Here is a 21,267-nt window from a genome sequence, read left to right on the forward strand (position 1 = left end):
AACAGCCGTGACCACACGGCTCCTCCACATGAAGCGTGCTGATGGCACCTACTAGATGTTGTGCAGCTGACAGGAAAAAGATGCAATAGTTCATTAGTTTTGTCATTCTGTTTAATTCAGACATTTTCAAAAGGAATGGCACTGAAAGCTTTGTAGTACTGAAGGTGCATAATAATTTCATCAAAATTGCCCATCTGCAGCTAAAGTGAGATAATTGCCTAGGCGTATTTGCATTTGCAGAAAAGATTTTGAATAATAAATGTTTATAAAGCCCTTCTGTCATCATGTTATCCAGTCCTCACCCCATGAGCCAAACTCTCAATTCATTTACACTCTTTTCAAACCAAAAATATCTCATGTCGGCGCAGCTCTGGGGTTGGTGAAGATGAGAATCTGGATTAGTGTAAGTCAGTCACCTGAAATTGGCTCCCAGCTCCCCAGCAACATTTATGAACCAAATTGAAAGAGAGTAATCAGCAAACCCCGCTGATTCCTTGCTAGTGTTATTTTCTGTACCTTTAATAATTAATTTAACTAAATTACTGGAGTTTAGGGGTGCTGGTACTGATTTTCAGTGATGCTGAATGGCGCTCCTTCCTGAGGGGCAGGGCTTGTCATGATGTCAGATCCACGAAAGGGCTGAGACACGTGCCGCGTCCTGCAAACCCGCATAAACACCTACATGTGGTTTCAGCAGACGCTTCCCCTCCTCAGGAGCCTCTCTTCTCTCGCAGAGGTAAAGCCTGAGCAGATCCATCCTCACAAGCACAGACACGCCGAGGATATTGCAGGACTGGCAGCAGCAGGTGAGATGCAAGCCCATCTTAATTAGTTTTATCATGGCTGATCTAACCTGCTCCTGCAGATAAGCTCATTAGCACGGACTCAGCTCACCCAAGGCTTTGAACACAGTCCCTCCATGCTTGGCAAAATGCAGACAGCTAAAAGACGTGTCCTGGTTTGAGTGCATGCTTACCTGGTCAATCCCTCCTCCACGGGGATGCGGTTTGTAACCGCTCCCACGTTCTGGTGCGCTCCCTTTTCCTGGCAATTAAAGACACAAACAGCACTGACCAGACAGGATTTGTTGATGCAACTTTGTTATCTTATGCTTCTCCGAGAATAAATTAATTGATTTTTCCATTAGACTTGATACAAATCATGCTGATGTCCCCATCATCCTCAGTATGCCTGACTGATTCCTAACAGCTGCCTTACAGTCTTCGCAGCACATCTTGTGCCTTTCCCATGCTCTCGTGCAGCGACTAGAGCTGCTCATTCTAGCCCAGCGCTATTAAATGAACAAGCACAGATGATTTACAGTGGGATGGAAAACGTTTCCAGCTAGATGACAAGATCACCTGCTTTCTGCCACTGTGTGCCACTGGTCTTTCTGTATGAACAGAGAAGCTGCCGTTCCTGCTGTGGGATCCCTTCAGCAAAAGAGCCACCTGCCTTCTCCCACCGTCAGCTCGCCCTGCAGCTCTTCAGCTCGTAAATCCCTGGTGCTGTAGTGAGATTTCAGCAGGCTGTACCTCTTGGGAAGCCCCAGCATGGGCATGGCAAAGCTGACTAGCTCTCCAGCACTGGGAAAGTAGCCAGGATACTAGGAGATAGTAAGCCGGCATCCCCAGCCACCCAGACCACTGGGCCTCTCAGAGGTGCTTTGCACACCTGCATCAGTGAGGTTCTTCAGACCTCTTCACTGCGCTAACAGTGCTCTGCCAGAGGAGCGGCACTCTCGCTGCTAGGGATCCAGAAGAAAGTAGGGTAGCAAAGCAGGCATTGCCTTTGCCAGGTTTCTGAACAAATAGTTCACCTCAGGGGCTGAAATCACATTGCTGCTCTTGTCACTCTTCCTGGGAAACACTCTGAAAAGAAATTCAGACGTGACACTAAAATTAGTAACAATATGAACTACTGTTCGGTACATTTTTCTTTCTCTCAAGGGCTTAAGCTTATTGAGTAACCTCTCTCTCTCTCAGTTTCATCACATAGCATTAAGTTTTGAGAAAGGGCTGAGCCCAACCACTGAAGCTCTTTATTCTAGTTGTGTAGGTGTGGTATTGACAGAGCCAAATTTAACACAGTTTACCCAGTGCACAGTTACAGTAAAACGAGCCAGATTTTGCTTGTGTACATCAGGGGGGTTGGACAGGGATATCTTGGGGCACTGTGACTCTGAATGACTCTGTTACTGAGACTCGGTGAGGTGTCAGGATATTTTGGGTAGCATTTTTGAGGTCCTGCTGCTGGATTCCCTATCTTACTGAAGACTGTGGTGAAATTGGAATGACTCAGTTGGAAGGAGTGGTGAACCAGTAGTGAAAGCTGTTGGAAATGTCTCCTTATGGTTGTGTACATATGTATGTGTGTGTATATATGTACATATGTATGCATGTGTGTATATGCACCATTTGAATACACATGCTGAGCCCCTTTACCCTGCAAGGGCAGGGATATCCCAGAGGGGTAACAGGCTGGCTTACTTTTGACAGTTTTCACACACTGTCCTGCAGAGCTGGAGCTCTCCTGTAAAATACAAACTGCTGAAAAAGAAAGGAAAATGAAGCCGCAGATTTTGTGCTCTAGGGTAAATGTGGGCTCGTGCCCTTGATTGGGGTGGAAAAATCCCCTTGCACAACATATATCTTTCCCTGTGTGTCCCCAGTAGGAAAGCACAGTCTCCAGGATCAGGCCCCAGCTTGTTTGCTGAGGGAGCTGACACCTGCCTTCTCGCAGCAGGAAGGCTGCTTATTCTCAAGCATCTGTGTGCAAGCGCTGCCTGATGCTGCTCTGAAAATCCCTTCCCCCTCAACAAACAGAGCTGGAGCCCCGGGAGGGGGACGAGGCACCCCCAGCATTCCCTGCCCACAAGCACGGTGGTGCCTGCAGCACAGATTGCCCCGGCTGGCTTGTCACCGGCCCCCCCCCACCACCCCGGGCTGCCCTCACCCCAGGCAGAGCCCCAGCTGTGCAGGGGGATCGGGCTGCGGGACGAGCTCTCACCTGCCTTTACACTGCTTTCCATCCCACTCATGTTCATTATAAAACGAATGCCCTCGACAGCCCTCTTCATTCTCCATACACCTTCAGATTTTAAAAAATCTTTAGCTTGCGGTAAATGCTCCTTCCTCCACAGCTGTATGCAGACACTGTCCTCACTTCCAAAATGCAAAACTCCCCTTGAGCAAGGCTTTTCAACTCTCCCGGGCTGGAATCCCACCATGGCTGATACCCTGTGCGAGAGACGCCGTGCTTAACCTTCCTACCTCTATTTTAAAATCCAAATTTGATCACCCATAATTCCTTTTGAAATCAGTGGGTGGTGACAGTCTTCAGCCCACTGGAAAAGTCAGTGCGTTAGGTACCTGAATATGAATTTATGTTTTTAATTTGGTATGATCCTCCTAGGATTTCAGTGTGAAGGTGGAGAAATCCAGTAATTCCTTGCAGTTTGCTCATTTGTGCTGTCTATGGATTATTTGTCAAATTCTTTTTATATTATCTTCATGAGAAATTTAATGAATCTCATCAACACCAAATCGTTTGTCTCTGTTGGTTTACTTTCTGGGATGATTTATTTATACATTAAATGTGGTTGCGAGCCGTTTCCTAACACATGTAAACCTCTATTTTCAAAGATCTCTGGGGATGCTCTAAGTTTTAATAACAGCCTCACATAAAACACAATAACCCCGTTCTGGCAGTGAACATGAGTAAACATGGATATGGGGAGTTAGTAAAATAATAGTTTATTTGTTATTTCACAAATTATACTCTAGGGAAAACTCTCTTTTAAGAATGCATTGACCATGTACCCTAAACTTGGTATATTCATCCTTGTTGTTACATGTGCTATTGATCCTGAAGAGAAAAGGTTAAATATATTTTTACTGAACGAGCATAGCAATAAAATACAACTCACATCAAAACCAAAGAGCAAGAATTATTGGGTAGATTTTTTTTCCATATGTATCTTCAAGGTATATTCCATGTTTTCCTGTTGGGCAGCTGACATTGTTTGCTCCCTTCTCCTATATAATCTTGAAGCTGCCTGCTCAGCCTCTCTCACATGCTGGGAATATTTTGGTTTATGGCTCAGCCCACCTACCAACTATTTTGGCTACTGAGATGCAGTGAGCTAATTCACGCATCCATCATCTTACACATTCTTCAGATGCTATGAGCAATAAGGAGACTTAGCCTTAATCATCTTCTTTGTCTTACTCTTTCTCCCAGGCTCGGCACTGGCTTAACTCAAGCCCATACACATTTTCCTTGCTGAACTGTTCACTCACGTATTTTTGTTCTCTATTTATTAACTTCTAATTCTCTTCCTCTCCTAGCGTGCATGCTAGATTACATCTCCATTATCTAAGCCTGTGTCTCCTTTGCCTAGCTCACACAGCCATGTAAGTATCATTGTTGCTTAATATTTGTATGAAATTAGCATCCAGCAAATCCCGATCCACACCAGCAGCTTGCACTAAGTGCTTTTCCAACAGGGAAACAAACACAGCGCCTGTGCCACAGAGCCTGCAGTCAAGGTTGAGGCACGTATCTGCTAAAATCTGCTATTTTTCATTTAACTGGTGATTGCTGACTTCCGGAGCTGCTGTTTGGGGCTCTGTGGAGGAGGGCTGTGGTCCCACAGTACCTGCCGAGGGAAAGTCGGGCAGAAGCATGAGGACATCGGCAGGATGCTTTTCTCACCCCTTCATGGACCTCGCCGTGAACCTAAGAAACACAGCGTGTGATGCAGTAGCACAACCTGGCAGATGAACAGGAAGGGAAATAATTACAAATGTCCTTATAGATGAGGATAAACCCAGGATTTTCAAAAGGCCTGTTTCCTCTTCTGCCTGAGATCCGCTTTCTGCCAACGTAACGCTGCAATCTCACCCCATTCATGTCAGAACATAACGTAAGATGTCCAGATTCTATTAATGGCAGTGAAAGAGGAAGCCCTATGTGAGAGGCAGGCAAATGACAAGTCTCACTGGGAAGTTCCCCCAGAAAGCTTGCAGCACTGAGCCCAGCATGGCTGAACTGGCTTAACCGAAAGACATTTATGAAATCCAAGGTCAAAAGAAATCTTAGAGTCTTAGAAAGATGTAAATCTGCTTTTCCAGATAACGCCAGCAAGTTATTTGGTTAAATTAATCTATGTCTGAACTTAAACTGAGATAAGTGCTTACAGAACATGTAGGCTGTGATACATCCCCAGCAGTAATTCTGTTAAATTTTTCAACACCCCCTGCTATGCATGTGTAAGGATTCACAGGCACACCGAAACAGGCCAACTAACTATGCTCCTCTCCTCTGCTTTTAACCACTCTCAGAACAGCCCTGTGCCTCCTCCTCACATGCTTTCTGCTATAAACCCGACCATTTTCATTTCCCAGGCAATCCATTGTACATGGCTGTAATTGCACTGACCATAACTGCAACCAAAGGGTATCCGATCCAAATTATGTAGCACATTCTGATATTGGCCTTTGGAGCCACAGATCTGGGAGAGGTCCAGAAAAGCCATTTTACAATTATAGTCTAAGTCACGGGCTTTATAAATCCGTTATTAAAAAAAAGACAGAGCAGGCACACCCACAAGGCAGGTATTAATCGTGGCCAGATAAAGTCCACTTCTCTCCTAGGTGGCAAGCTGCAAGGTTTCAGCAGGAGCTCACTCCTGCTGCAAGGACGCCCTGCGCTTTTTGCCCTCACAGTGCTTTTGCCCTGTAATAGCAGGGAGCAGATTTGTCACTGCTGTCTGTGCAGCTGCTCTGGAAGCAGAGTGTGATCCTGGAAGTAAGGATCACAAGGTCATTTTCCAAAATGAAGGAAGGAATAAGCATGTCACAGGAGTAGAAGGTGGAAGACAAATGAACCTGGTAATTTCTTATCTGGCAAATACTTGGCTCTCCTCACTGCAGCTCGGCTTTCAGAACCAGCAAGCAGGAGGGAGGCTCATTGCACAGCCCTTACCCTCTTGCTCAGAAAATCACAGTCCCACACTCCCTGTAACTCCTTCTACCCATTAAATCCAGGAAGATGCCATAAACTGCAGCTGTATACACAGAGCTATTTCATTTTAGCCAAAAGTGAGTGCTGTAAAAATGGAGGTGCTGCATGCTTAGCTGATGTAGATCAAAGGCATTTGATTCCTATAGTCAAAAATAGTCAAAGAACAGAAATTACTTTTGCGACCCTAAATCAGGTTATAGTAGGTGAGGGTCTTTCCTGATATTCTTACGTGGTTTTTTAGAAACCCTCTATCATAAAAGGATGTTCAGCTGTGCTACAGTCAATCACATGGTATCTGAGCATCTAAATGTAAGAAAACTCTTTAGCAGGCTCTATTCCAGACACTTTATTAAAGCCATTACCAGAGGCACATCAAAATGTAATAAACACAGAAGCAGATAATGGTCAGAACATTTCTAGCGTGAAATGCATGATCTATTCCGATTAAGGGAAATCCAGGTTAAAAGCTGTCATTTTCATTTGGCAGTTTCAAATGTCACAGTCGCATTTCTGAGACAAATCCAGATACCATGTTCCTGAGTCACCTCAAGTTTATTGTCAGCAGTCAGTCTTTGCCACTTAAATGTCAAAGCGCTCGTCTCACAAGTCTTCCAGGTGCTCTCGCTAGACAGTGTATCTCCACTCTGGATAATCCTGACTCTCCCTCTATCTGCTATGCTAATTCCCAGAAGGTAGCTGTACTGTTTTCTCTCCAGAGATGTAGTCCAAGTGAATCCCAGCGCCATCATGGCACCCAGTGTGGATGGTTCCTTGTCACAGAAAGAGCTCCCCAACTTGGCAGGGCCGGCTGGCAGACTGGGCACATGCAGCACGCTCCCCAAGGCTGGCAAAGTCCAAGCTGAGCTGAGCAGATGATCAGACGCTTATCACAGTGGTTCGTATCTTTCTGTCAGTGACAATAGAGCTGTACTTTGGCTCTACACTTACACCTAAGCGGTTCAGAGCACTTTAATTAATGAAATGGTAATTTATTCTCACTGCTCCTGAACGGCAGGGAGCTACACTTGTCTTACAGGCTGAGTGAGGGCACATGGCTAATGCAGTCAAGGTGGATGAAGCTGAAGAGCAGGAAGAGAAAGACAAGAAAGCGGCAGGGTGTCCCAGGGGAAGGATTTCTTCATGTGTGCCATGTCCCAGTGCCTCCACTGCTGGCAGCTGCTAGAGACAGGACAGGGCTTGGCTGGACCCAGGCTGGTAACTCCTGTGTGGTCCAGGTCCATCCCTTCACAGGCACCTCTGACTGAATGCCTCATTGACACAGACCGGGCAGAAGGGAAGGCTTATGTTGTATTATTTCAATAATTTTGATGTTGAAGACACGAGTACGGCATTTGGACCGGCAGATGGGTTTTCCAATTCATTAGCTCGGGAGTTCTGCATCTTGTTCCAAAAAGTTCCTGTGTTATTGTTGTTGCAGATAAGGGCTCCTTTCTGGTTTCCAGTCTTTCACAAAGTAAATTGGTACCTTCAGTGATGACTGGGTTGAAATCCTAATTTGTGGATTCACAGCCAAGATCAGGATGGCGCATTAGATGCTAGCGAGGCACCAGCTTGCTCCTCATCAGGGCTTTTTCCAAAGTGCTTCCCTGAACAGACCTGTTTTCTTTGCACTGAGGATCACACAAAGCAGAGACAAAAGAAACCGTTTAGTAGGCAATAAAAATATAAAAGAAAAAGAACAAGTACATAAAAAATGTCACTAGGAAGGAGAGCAGTGTGTGCTGTAACAGCCTGATCCAAACCACACCCACATTCCCCCAACACATGCATGGTAACACAAGACCCTGCTCCTTTGTATTTTCCTACTTCTGTGGCACCAGACTCCGGCCAAGGACTTTTGATGCTCCACCATCTCTTATCGTGTAAGAGTAAAACCTTAAAAATATGAAATATTTCATATAAATAATTGAACATTTTTAAAACACACAGATCAGCACTCTGAAGCATAGTATCTGTGGAAGGCTTCAGATTCAAAGCAAATTTCTTCCTGGCCTCTGAAGAACAGCTGTGTATCCCATCCAAACACATAAATAATAATGGCTAGCGTCCCGTTCAGAGGGGCGCTCACAGCTTCCAGCTATTTTTAGTCGCAAGAGCTGTTTTGCTGCACCATCTCAACTTTGAGTCTGGTTTTTAAATTTGGCAAATCTGAAACCTCCTTAAGTTCTGCTTCCTTCAAATTCCTGAGTATCCCTCACCACTGTTCTCATTTCTGGTCTTTCCAGGGACTTCAGATAGATCTCATTTTCTTATAACCTCTAAGCAGCGTAATCACGTCAGTGCCATAATCTCTTTGTTTACTTGTAGAGTGAATCAATTTCTATCTGATCTCTCTCTCTCCCCTTACATTTCTTCTCTGTTCTTTTTAATATCACGCTTGCTTTACTTCATTGTGAATGAAGCAATCGAGGGCTAATAACCCCATTAGGTATTTACGTTCTTATTTTGTCTCTAATGAGGATGTTGGCTGAAAAGTCCAGAGTAGGACATTGACAGCAGCTGGAAGAAAAGTCAACGCCAAATGTGTCTGCTCTAATAGCCAACAGTGGGGGCACAAGGGTGACCCACATATATGCCACTCCACACTTCCACTAGTAACCGGGGAGGCAAATAAAGCTACCCCATTCTGGAATTCAGATGAACAGTCTTGGCAGCTGACACCAGTTTTACAGACCTGATCCATCCAGTACAACAATATGCATGACGGGGTCACTGTGGCTCTTTGAATCTGGGGTATTTGTTCACTATTTCTCCTGCTTCTGGACCCCAAGTTCACATCAGCAAGCAAGGCTCCGCTGGAGTTTGTCATTCCTGCCACAGCTGCAGGGCATCTGCATCTGTTGCTGTCTAATACTGCTTCATAGCTCTCCTCTCTCACTGGCCACATCCCAGAGAAGATGCATATGGGCATGTGGCTGCTCATGGCAGATTTCTGGAGATACCTTTTTACACCCTGTGTATACCCAGCCCATAGGCAGCCCTTTCTCCCATGCAAATGACACAGCTCTCAAGGAGAGAAGGGGCAGTAACTCCTTCGGACACGGAGGCTGCTGGCTTCAGCAGAGGAGGAGAGGCAAGTGTTACCATCTTCCAGAATTCTGAAATGTCGAGGGCTTTCCACCTGGAGTGTCTGGGAAGTTGCAAGGAGCTGATGGAAGGAGCTGGAAATTTTCTGAGCTGCAAGAGCAGAGATAAAGCACATTCCTAGAGCTGCTCTGTGATAACTCAGCTTCCTCTCTGGAGGAAGGACCCAGCGTGAAACTCAGTTGTCCTCCTCGCTTCTTTGGAGGATATAAAGGAGGAAAGCTCATGGCCTGCAGAATGATGGAGCATGAAACTGAGATTCAGCTTCTGAACCATGTAAGAGTGAGTGGCCCATCAATCTGTAGGCACAAAAAGAGCTTGAAAGAAGAACTACAAGGATGTAGACCCCTCAGAGTGCAAGAAGACTGGAAGACAAATGTGGCTTAGATCCATCCTCTGGACCTGCCTCTGTTGCTCAGAAAGAAAATTAAGTTGATGCTCTGTACTCTATGTCTTGAGAAGGGTCTTCAGAGAAGGTTCTGCTTTTACATAGAATGCTCATGTAATACTGCCCGTAATTTTACAGACTCCTTTGTAACTCTGAAAAGCAGGGAGGAGAAAATTCCTTAGAGACAAGGCTCCTGAACTGGCACGTGCATGATCTCTCTAGCAGAGTCAGGTTTATGGTTTCTTTTAATATTTCCTCCTGTGGGTCTTATTTATGAAGATAACTATAAACTGTATTGTAAGGCTATGGAGGGAAAACTCCCCTACCTCAAGACATAGTTATTTCTTGGCTATGAAGCTTGGGTCAGCAGTACCTTTTATGCAGTCACATGGAAGAGTTGTTAAGGGATAATATAAAGGGTCATTAATAGACCGGGGAGGCAATTGTTTTCTTTTTCCAGGAGGCATTCTGAAATTTGAAAAGAAGTCTTGTTCTGAATGGATGAGAGGTGAAATCCAAGAGCATCCACAGATGGGAAATGAAAATAAAACCACCTTTCAACTAAAATACGTTCTTGCCTATTCTTTTTTAATATTTTCTGGTGATTTTGATCACTTCCAGTATTTTCCACTGTAGATTTAGTGAATATTCTTTTTGAATTAAAAAGGCAGATTCCACTTAAAATGTTCAAATGGAACGATTTCAAAACCTCTTTCAGTATTTTCTGTAAAAGTTTTTTTAACCTGTACCCTTCTTCAGAAGCTTCTGTTTCAGTCAATGAGCATTTTGTTTCACTGCAAATTGAACGAAAATAAAAATTTACAACTTTATGACCAACATTTGTAGAACATGTCCTCAAAGATCCAAACCACGAGTTCCCACAGCTGTTCACTGGAGCTGTATCTACCTAACTTTTCATGAGCACAGCCTCTTGGAGTTTCAGCTGCTATGGCTCCATTTCTGTGCTATCCAATCCTTCTTTAAAAACACAGTGGGTGTCCGTATTTTTGACTTTGCCTGTTTACTGTTCAAACAAGAAAGTGCTCATATGGGGAGCCAAAAATTACATATTTCTCTTGGAAAACAGATAACTCATTTCCAAGCCATTCTCAGTTACTGTATGCCACTTGAGAGACCTAAATGTTCCAGTAACGCAGAGAGAAGCCATTCAATTCATGTTACATATCACTCTGTTTTTACCATTTATACTAAGGTCTTGCACAAAATTAATGCAGCTGGAAACAGCAACATATCGTAGAACATGTTTTCTGAAGGACTAGCCTATTGGGAGAAAGGTCAAAACAAGTAAAGCTGTTTTGAAATATGAATCTCAGAAGTGCTGTACATCGTATTTTATGACACCACCCTTTTGACACCAAACTCATCAGCTGTTCTCTTTCACTTCACGTGATGCAAGACTGCCGAGCTTCTCAATCCCTCACAGGCTGCTTTTGGAAGATCGCTACGCTCTGAAGGGTGCTGTTAAATCAGGCTCTGGGATGAGGGTAGATGCCATCGCAGTGTTTTGAGACCTCCTCACTCCACTTCCACGGGTTGTTCAGGACTCGCTCCCTTCCCTGCTGCACTGCTGCGTGCGGGATTGGGATGACATTGCTGAAGGACAGAGAGTAAGGGAGTACGGGGCAGAGAGTGCTCTGGTTTTGTGTTAAATGGACATCATCAGTGCAATTAAAAAGGCAAACAAACTTCAAACAGAAAAGGTTCACCTGTTCTTGATACAAGGTACTCTAAAAATGACCACAAATACAAGTATTTAGAAAAGATTATTTCCTTTCTATATCCCGGTTTACTTAATGCATCTAGGGGCAATTTGTGCGTCGTAAATGTCAGCTTCTCTCTTATGTCAGGGAGCTCTCGGCTTTCTTTTTTGTATAACTTACTTTCTTTTCATTGACTAGCTGCCAAGTTGATGGTGTCTCTTTTGGTATCTCCTGAGTCACGTGCCTTCCTGTTGTCTGGACTGATAGCTGTCCCAGTATCCTGTCATGGTGCTGAACAATTAGTACTTAGGTTATGAAGTTGATTTATATTTCCCTCGTTTTCTGTATTACAGCGTGATGCTGCTATGGAGTGAGGATTTACAGAGCCAATAGTTTATGCCCGCGGCCTGTGGCCGGCATCACCAACGAGAAGGGCCATGGGCTGGCAGGGCTATGCCCAGCTGGAACCATATCTCCACGCAGAGTCTTTCTGACAATCCACAGGCATAAAGGTCCAAAGTAAATGTGCGTGTGAGTGTATGTAAATATGTGTATTCTAGATACATGTTCCAACATATGTATATATGTATGTTTCAGTAACAGCTATATCAGGGTGTTTGCATAGCCAGTGTTATCACTGAGACATTTCTCTCCTCCTTGTATTGCCTCTTGTCTTGTTCCTTCCCTCTCTCAAGACACAACAGCACTGTTCCCCCTCCTGTCAGCACTGTGCTTCTAAATCAGCAGAGCCAAACCCCCCCGTTTCCAGAAGCCAGCACAGCAGCTATTAGAAAAGCATTTTATTCTTGCATGCTTTTTTGTCTGCCTATACCAACGACTAAAAAATTCCAATTCACAGGAGGCCAGCAGGCCAGCTTCTCCTAAAAGTTTCATTTTGACTATTCCAAAAAGTAGTAAGTGGTTCAGGTCACAGCTGAAGAGTACAAGCCGGATATAAATCACATCAGGCCAAGCTTAAGATATCCGCAAGCGATCGCTGCACAGTTTCAGACTCTGCAGGCCTTTCACAATCAGAACATCCACTGACGTCAATGGAAATTTTGGATGATGACGGAGAGCAGTGATGATGTTGACTCCGGCAGTGAAAGCCTTGAGAGCCTAATGTTTAGGTTTTCTCTGCCTTAGTTTGTATATGCTGTCCCTCACCACATGCCGAATGCTGCACAAACGCTTGCCTGCATTTACCGCAACACAGCCCTGGGAAATAACAGCGAGCCTGTACCCTCATGCCCCGCTGCCGAGCCGAGTGGGGGACTTGGCCACGCTCACATGGGAAATTTGTGATAGAGGGTCACCATGGACCTCAAATTCAGGCTCCCAGCACCCTTTCCAGCGCTTTCCCGGGAGACTTTTCATCTTTTCAGTAACTGAAGTGTTGTAACATTACTTGAGGTGCCTCTCCAAACTGCTGGGACCTGCAGGGAATTGCCTAATCTGCTTAAGTAACATTAAAAACAATGTGGGTTTGTGGTTTGGGTTTTTTTTTTTCCAAACTAATTTCGATTAACTCACCTTTTAAAGGCCAACATTAGCAAACATGTTCATATGACAGCCTGGGCCATGCAGGACACAAGTTAGGTACGACTTCGGTGCCGATGCGTCTCCCAGGCTGCCCCGGACGCAGCCCCTGCTCCTCAGCGCAGCACCCAGCCGCACTGGGTGAGGAAAGGGGCCCTGAAGTAGCTCCTCTGACAGCTGGGGTGCCCTTCCCAAAAGCTGGGGTGCGGCCCACCCCGGCCGGCCCCAGGGTGCTGGGGAGGCTGGGGCGGTGCTGCCCCCAGCCCAGAGCGGGGCTGCCTTGCGCTGGTCCCTGCCCAGGGGAAAGCTGCGCCTGCAGAGGAGAGAGGCTTTCCCTGCAGGCCGGCGGTGCCGCTGGCACCTGGCAGCAGCAGCACAGAGCGGCTGCGGAGCTGAGCCCTGCGGGGTTTTTTAATTTCATCTGCACATGATAAAAGTGAGGAGCAAGATCCTCCGGGGGAGCAGTCCCTCTGGAGACCCAGAGGCCCCGGGCCACTTCTACCTGACTGGTGCAGCAGGAGATCCTCAGGAAGGTCTGAATTCATTAGCACTCAGCTGCTCCGAGCAGTCGGTGTCCTGTTTTTGAAGACAGCAGTCATGAGGTGCATGGTATAAGCAGGAACGCTACTGCTGGAGTCAGCCTTTAAGAGCACCTGCTCACCAGCCGTTCCGCTGGGCTGAAAATGCTTGCAAGCGGCAGCAACACCCTGGCTGTGTCAGCGTGCTCCTTGAATCGGGCCTTCCCTGTTCTCATCGCTCCTTGATGAACCCAGGAGGAGGAAGAAGTGATGCAGTGCAGTCTTTAACTGGCAATGGTCATCTTCAAAATGGATGGCCAGCCACAATCACAACGCTAATTAGATTTAGAGGATCGATGTGATATTTGCTTTGGGCAGGAAGGCAGCTTTAAGGGCAAAGTTACAGAGCCCTGTTAGGAATTCCCCGTTTCATTGTTGGGCTTTTTTGAACTCTTGAGTAAATACTGTCTGGCAACTTGCTGCTGCTCATTTTGTCAGTTTGCTCCGTAACTCCATAAGGACCGCCGTTAGCTTCGATAGAGCTCACTAACCGCTTTTCACACTCTGCCTTGGCCTGCCTGCACATGGCTTTACATGGCACTGTCAGAGCTGACAGTCCTTTTTCTTTAATCCATTTGGGCATGACATCAGGTCCCGATGTAACCTCCTTCCCCCACACCCCGCCGTGCAAATGGGCCAGTTCCATCTCGCCTGTCCTCCCCCCTGCCCCAAACACAGCAGGAACCGGCCCTCTGCATGCATGTCGGCATGCCAGTAATCCCCAGGCACCTGTGAAGTTTCATTCCGCTTGCTGCCCCTTCCAGCTTCAGCCACCGCTGCTGCGGAGGTGAAATGTCTGGTCTGAGTACCTCCTGGCCACTGCTCCGGTGGGCTATGACTAAGATTTAAGGCCAATCCTGCGTGCTACACCAGACCAAGTCAAGGGTTGCATCTCCTCGCGGGCTCAGTAACCAGCTGGTCCGTGAAGCAGTTTTTGAGCATAACTAAAAAGCTTATCTCCATGTCCAAATGTGATGTCTGCTTGGTCAGTGGGTGTTGGGAGCTTGCATATAGCAACAGTATTACATTTTATTTGTATAACGCCGATTGTCTAGAAGAGTATAAAGCAATGCAGGCTCTGGGTACCTCTAAGGTGTAAAGGCAGAAAATGTCGGATAATGCACCATGGGATAACTTCAGCTGTCCGATTGCTGAGTGCATGTTGTCACATTAAAAGCTGCTTCTTGCCAGCAATACTTGCTGCATTTTCCAAAATGGCACATCCCCTCTGGCCTGATGGAAGACCTACAGATGCCAGCCTGCCCCATGCAGCAAGCTGAAGGGGGACTTCAGAGGGACCATCTGGTCTCTGTGATAACACACCCCAGACTGAGCTCAGCTCACTCTGGTGCTTGTGGACAGATGTGACTCTGTGGGAAATATGTTGCAGTGTCTGCTCGCACTGCTACAGCCGGTGCTCTTCCTCTAAAGTATCAGCAGCGCAGTAGTGCTGCTGCACTTTACCTTCTCCTTAACGCTTTCCCTCGTGTCCCGTCAGGCGTGGCTGGTGGTCCTGCTCCCACAACAAACAACCTAGGTGCAAAATTCTGCAGTATGTTTGGGTGCACAAATTAAATGTTCATCCTAATGCGATCCACTTCCTGTAGCCTTCGCTGCAATCACGTATGTAAAAGCTGGAGAGTGTGTCCCAGGACTACTGCTTTTCACTGGAAATGGATGGAGGCAAACCGAGCAGGTTTAGTGCCCCAGGCGCAGCAAATTGTGGGTTGGAGGACCATCCCACAGGGGAAGCTGCAGAATTTTTCCTGTGCTTCTGCAGCCCGAGACTCCCACCCCGGTGTTTTGCTAAGGCAGTTTACGGTATGTGAATTTTCCCTGTGGTTTGGTCTTGTTCTTTTAAACTTTTTTTTTCAAATGTTAGTTTAAAGAGTCTCTCATTAAGGCTTCTGAGTGTGTGCTAAGGCTTGTCTTGGAAATGTGTATTCAGGTGGTTTGTAAGATTTGTATTATTTGCTTCTTTTGGAGCCATTCTGGTGTATTATGTAAATCCATAGCTAAGCATTTCCTGGGACCATTTATTGTGTAAATGCCTAGTTTGGCACGTGTACAGTGCTGAGCAAGACCAATTGCTTCTGTCTCTCTAGTTCAGAGAAGAAAGATCAGCCTGGAGATTTTTTATTTCATTTAAGAGAAGACAATTTTCTCATTTCATTGCCTATCAGAATGAGTTTTCTGCAAATAAGCTGGAAGCTCCTGGAATGGATAAAAGTTTAAAGGCAGAACATCAGCCCCAGATCACGTATAGAAACAAGTAATGGTCAACATCAGACAGGCATTTAAAAGTGGCAGCTGGACGCTGGATTGACTTCTATGGTCATTTCTTGCATTTAATAACATGCTTACAGAAAAATATGCACAGGATGATGGGCATTAACAAGCCATTAGACTGTTTTAGATAATGTCCATTTCTGAGAAACTGCTTAATCCCTCAAACAGTTATTTTTCAGTTCATGTAATCAGGTAGGTTTGGTGACAAGCCCCAGATCTACCCATTGCTTTAAGTTTCAGCTCAGGCCTTTTTCTATGTACTGACTCTGCATGAATTCACCCCCACAGCTGAGGAAAGCAGGCATGTGGTACCTGACACCAGGAAATTCTCCATTCTTTCTTGGTTTCAAGGATTGGCATTCCCTGGCCAGGTCATTGCTTCTGTCCCCTCTGCAAGCTCGGGAAGGGGCTGTAGGTTGTGGTTTGCCTCTGTTCCCTCCCGCAGGAAGGAGGTCTGCAAGGGGCTCTCGGGCACAGGCAGTGGGAAGGGGGTGCGATTTGCAGGCTTGCCCTCACCCCAGGTCTCCAAACTCCCTCCCCAGGGTTGCTGCCAGCCACACCTGGATGGTCAGAAGAGGCACAGAGCTCCTTGCAGGCACCATTAGTTGCAGCTCACAGGTCTCAGCAGGGGTGGGACGAGCTGTTGGGGGTCATGGCAGGACCTGCCACCCCGCAGTCCCTCTGAAGGAAGCCCCCAGTTACTTGGAGCTGGAAGTGGGCAGCACTGCCCCATCTCCCACCTCTCTTCTCCGTGGTCCAATGTCCCTGGGTCCTGCGTTACCTCAGACAGCAGAGCCCTGAGACACATCGCCATCACTTGAGTTTAAAAGAAGCTGGAAATAAATGTTCTGAATTATACATTGTGGTGGAGCATCCTGTTGTGCCACTGAACTGTGCTAGAGGGAGGCAACGTAAAAGCCATTTCCACTTGTGGGTGAAAGCCCCACCAGCAGTGTTGCCCCCTCGCAGGTGGTCTGATGCCAGCGACCATGGGGCCATATCCAGCCCGAAACCTCCTGTGCGAGGAGCACCCACACCCCACGGTAGCTCCCCTCTGCCACCTTCCCACAGCTGGGCTTGGGGCTAGAGCACAGCCCTGCAACCCACTCTGCTTTTCATCTGGGGACCCCCCTCCAGCGTAGGCCCCAGGCACATGGAGGGACAGCACGGGAGGGGGGATCCCCGCGGGGGCACACCAGGGAAGGGTGAAATCCTTACTGTGGTGACCGTGAGTGGATGTGCTTGGCATGGACCTCGGCTCATTGCTGGACTGGGAGCAGCACGTCGGCTCGGCACAGCACAGCATGGGCCATGAGTGACTTTCTGCTTGAATTTTGTGCCATGTAAGATTTGTAGACATGCTCCTGCAATTGACCTGACACTGAAGACAGGACCAATCAATTAAAGAAACGTTTCCCTGTGAAATCAGCTGCAAAAATGGTACTTTTGTGACAGCCTGTGCTTGCTATCTTGTCCTTTCTAAGGACAGGATGCTCCAAACTTGAGATTTTTCTGACATTAGCGAAGCTTTTTTTCAGCTCTTCTCAGGCACAGATCTGGTAAAGGAAAAATGCCTGATTGTGATGAATGACTCACTAAACAGCTTAATGGTGCCCCATCACAAGCCATTGCCGTGGGCAGTATTAGTTAAACAGCCACTTGAAACATGCCATGCATTTTCCGGGAAAAAAAGTGACACCCCTTGCCTCCAAGTCCAGAAACCAGTGCTGTCACCGGGGCTGATGATACCTGCCAGGCTGCAGGGCTGCAGTCTCCCACTAGGTAGGGCATAACAAGAGACCGAAGGGCCAGACTTTGCAGCCCGAGTTCAGTCCCCAGCATGGACAGACCGGACTGGCTAAGTACAGGGTGTCTCTGAGGAGCAACATGGCTGCTCGCCTGGCTCTGTCCTCTGGCTAATGGCCATGGGCTGCAGCTTGCCTCAGCAGGCAGTGCAGGCAGCAAGGGCGGGCGAGGGGCATTGGCACACTCAGGGCAGGTCTCGGACCTCTGTCCTGCGGAAGCCGAGGAGGAGCTTGTGCCCTCCCAGCACTGGGAAGCAGCTTTCCTGAGCTGCTCCGGGTGCATGGGAGGAAAGCTGGAGGCAGGGGTGTACGGGTTTTGTTGTAGGAGCCTCGGACCAGCGGGGCAATAAAAGCCACCGCAGGAATCCTGGGCACCTCTCTGCAAAATGCTGAGGCTAGCAGATTTATTTACAGCGTTTTATGATCTGGGACACGCCACAGGAGCCTCCGTGCAACTGTTCTGCTGGCATGTGAACCTGCGGTGACTCAGGAAAAAGGCGCTTGGGGGCTGTCTTGATAAGTAACAGAAGTTGGCTATAAAATAAACATGCGGGAAAAGCAAATCCCCAGCTCTCTGAAGGTGCAGCCTAGAGGCAGCCCTCATCCTGCCTCTTGCTAGCACCCAGGGACTTCACCTCTCCGTGCCTCAGCTTGCATATCTGTAAAATGGGGTTCATGAGTCTGCCCTTCGCTCACACTGCTTTGAAGTCTGCCCACCTGAGAGGCTGATATTATCATGACTGCCGTTCACATCAGCGCTGGCTCAAGGATTGAGGAAGTGGAGCTAGAGGCATGATCCTGTTTTCTGGGAAATACAGCAAGTACGTTCCTGGAGAGCATTTTTGAAGAATATTTTGGCTTAACTTGTATGTCTTGTATGCACAACAGTCTTCTACCTACCTCCACTTGTGAGCGTAATGCATGAAGGATGCTGTGGCCCAGCATTTATGAAAAAAATTCTTTTCACTATGACAAATTAAACTTGGGTTTGGTTTCGTTTCCTTCCCTCCTTTTAACAGCCAGGGCACCTCGTCTGTCTTCTTTGCTTTTTCTTGCTCCAACTGGCTTGTGAGTCCCCCCAGAAGACATGGCATGACATTTTAGTCCATGTCTCTTTTTTTGTATGTTGAGCAGAAAATGTACGACTGTTAACAGCGCATTTGCAGATTATTTATCCATTATTGATCCACAGGCCTAATCAGTGCAGGGATTAGCAAAACACATTTTGCCTGCCAACCTCTAATCAAGAGGCCAGATTCACTGGCGCAGTGGTGGCTTTGCTGTGCTCCAGGGAGGCGATGCTCACTCTGCTGAAAATTCAGGAAAATTTAGCCAAATTCAGTTTGCAGGTACAGACCTTGCAAGGTCAAAGTAAGAAGCACAGTCTACAAAGAAAAAATATCACCCGCTAGCAGCAACAGCAGATCCAAACCTGCTTCAGAGGAGAAGGGTCTAGTGTGAACGCTGCGACAATGCGAAAATTGTAGCAAAAGTTAACAGCCTGGAAAGGAGAAACAACCGACTTGTGCAAAGTGTTCCCCTAGGATGTGTATTCCTCCCAGATATTTTCTACTTTGCTGCATCTTTCCCAGAGATGTAAGGGCAGCTTCAGTGGCTTATTAACCTTTCTGGCATAGGTTTGTTCTGCAGTATCAAGAGACCAAAACCCAGCCTGGGGGAGCACACTGTGTGTGCTTTTTCTGGTTCTTGTCTACCTTTCCTCTTCATAGGTGGGATTTTTTTGCAAAATGGAAGCAAAAAACATTCTTTCCAGTCTTGGCAGAGTTTTATACATTCATTTGCACGAGGTTCAAAGCAGTGGAGAAACATCCCGACTACCTAGCAATGGTTAAAGACAAAACAGGCAGTGGAAGGTGAATAGTGTTAAACATATTATTGTGAGCTCAGTGGGGAAAAAATGGAGCTTTACTGTCATATTTTATTTGCAAGTTTTATTTGACTGCAACACCTGCTTTCAGTATGATTAACTCTTACTTAGCATGCAATTTTGGCACTAACTACTTCTGATTTACTTCACTGGGGATGCTCATTTCCAGTGACGGAGGTATTTTCCTAGTCTTGTTGTGCTGGAGACATGCCTAATGGGGCAGAGCTAATTTGCCATTTGCTGGGTTAATGAAGATACACACCAAAAGATTATGAGGGAAAACAAGAACTAGTACATGAAAGATTAAGAAACCAGCAAACAATTTTGACTAAAAATACAAACAGTAAGATCTCTATGCCTTAGGCTTTTCTGTAGTATCTTTCATCCCAGCAAAGCTCCTGTAGTGCCGTAACAGCTACATGCTGTTCTCGAGTGACATTACACATTTCCATCAGGCCACGCTAAGTTGTCAGGGCACCCTGTGACAAGCGGCGGGGGACCAGAATCCCCCTTTGGGAGAGGGGACCGCTGGTACATCCAGCCCAGCCAGTGCTGGTCAGGACTTGCTAATCCCTTCTCAAGGGCTGTTACTGCAGGGGGCTTGTGCCACAGCAGCAGCAAGGTGGGTTGAGTCACGCCATGTGGTGCCCGCCGCTTTATTTTATACCTACAAGCAGGTTTCTGTCTGTCTCCACCACTGTCTTCCCATGCAGAGGATGCCCTGAAAGCCAGGCAGCCACTTCTGCTCCCAGCTGGGCTTTACGGGCTTTATGCCAACCATCCCGGCTGGCATCCTGAGGAAGGGGGGAGCAACCAGGCCAAGCGCGTGCCCCTCTTTCTCACCTGCACCATCCCATTACCCCGACACACAGCAAAGATGCCTGCTGCAGCAGCCCCCTCAGCAACGCCCCGTGGCGAGCATGTCCACTGTGTAACATCTCTCTGGAAACACTTCCCAAGGGCCACATGTAACCAGGCTGCAATTCTCTCAGTCTGCAAGTAGACCTCCTCCCAGCAGTGTAATCCTGCCTTTTATTTCAGTCATGAGCCTTCAGATTGATTGTGAACATGGATATGACACTTCTGAGTGTGAGCAAGCTTTTCTTTATTGCTGCTGCGGTGATTAAGCCAGTACATTTCCCTTCCAGTATCCTTCCTTTGACATTTCCATTCCAGTCTTACACAGGCCTTTGCTGTTGCCTTGGCTAATGCCTTGTATTTATTTTTTAAACCAACTGCTGTGACTACAATGGAGCTCTAGCTCATGACGGCAGAATCGAGGAAAATAATGCAGGACGCTAATTTATCTCAAAAATACAGTATTATGCCCCACAAGGCCATAGCTCCTTGCTGTCTGTTGCCGCCTTATCTGGAAACAGCCCGGCAGTGGTAGGAATTTACTACTCATGCTGGCGGATTACACAGAGCTGAGGAGAGATTGTCTCAGCGGGGTGGCTCTGCAGGACATCTGCAGGGCGGCTTACCTGCCCAGGAGGAGCTATGCTCAGCGTGACCACAGGGCCAGGGCACACCTGAGCTTTGCATCAGTGTTTCCCTATGGCCTCTCTGGCCGTTGTCCACACCGAAAGTCCCACTGCTCCGTGGGCAGAGCAGAGTGAGCCCAGCAAATTCATTTATGTATCAGCAAGCGAGCAGCAAGGCAGCTTTAGGGTTGAGGTGGTATGTGAGACCGGCAGGCACAGGATTTCTGGTAATGCGGGCAGGAGTAGGTTTGGTCAGTCTTTGACGACAGTTTCTCTTTTAACACAGGGCGTGGGATTTCTCCTGGCAGACATGCACTGGAGGTGCCCGTGTCTGTGCTCCTTGCCCTGCGGTCCCTTTTAGAGCGGAAGGAGAGAAACAGAAGTAGCTTCTTCCTGGGCTCAGTGCCTCCTGAGATGGGCAGCAAAGGCAGCTCAGGGACATG

The 21,267-nt window shown here is 47.1% G+C and overlaps 1 protein-coding gene across 4 annotated transcripts in view; it reads left to right on the forward strand.

Moving 5' to 3' along the window:
* The window catches only part of SLC35F3 (solute carrier family 35 member F3), a 189,224-nt gene that overhangs the window by 148,941 nt on the left and 19,016 nt on the right, over positions 1-21,267 (forward strand). For 2 of the 4 annotated variants that reach the window (XM_076334128.1, XM_076334130.1), the window contains one exon: positions 4,350-4,415. The exons of the other annotated variants lie outside the window; for them this stretch is intronic. In XM_076334128.1, coding sequence (XP_076190243.1) covers positions 4,350-4,415 — 66 coding nt within the window. The remainder of the gene's footprint in view (positions 1-4,349; positions 4,416-21,267) is intronic. 4 annotated transcript variants of the gene reach the window in all.

Source organism: Aptenodytes patagonicus, chromosome 3 (assembly GCF_965638725.1).
Source record: "Aptenodytes patagonicus chromosome 3, bAptPat1.pri.cur, whole genome shotgun sequence".
Lineage (NCBI taxonomy): Eukaryota > Metazoa > Chordata > Aves > Sphenisciformes > Spheniscidae > Aptenodytes > Aptenodytes patagonicus.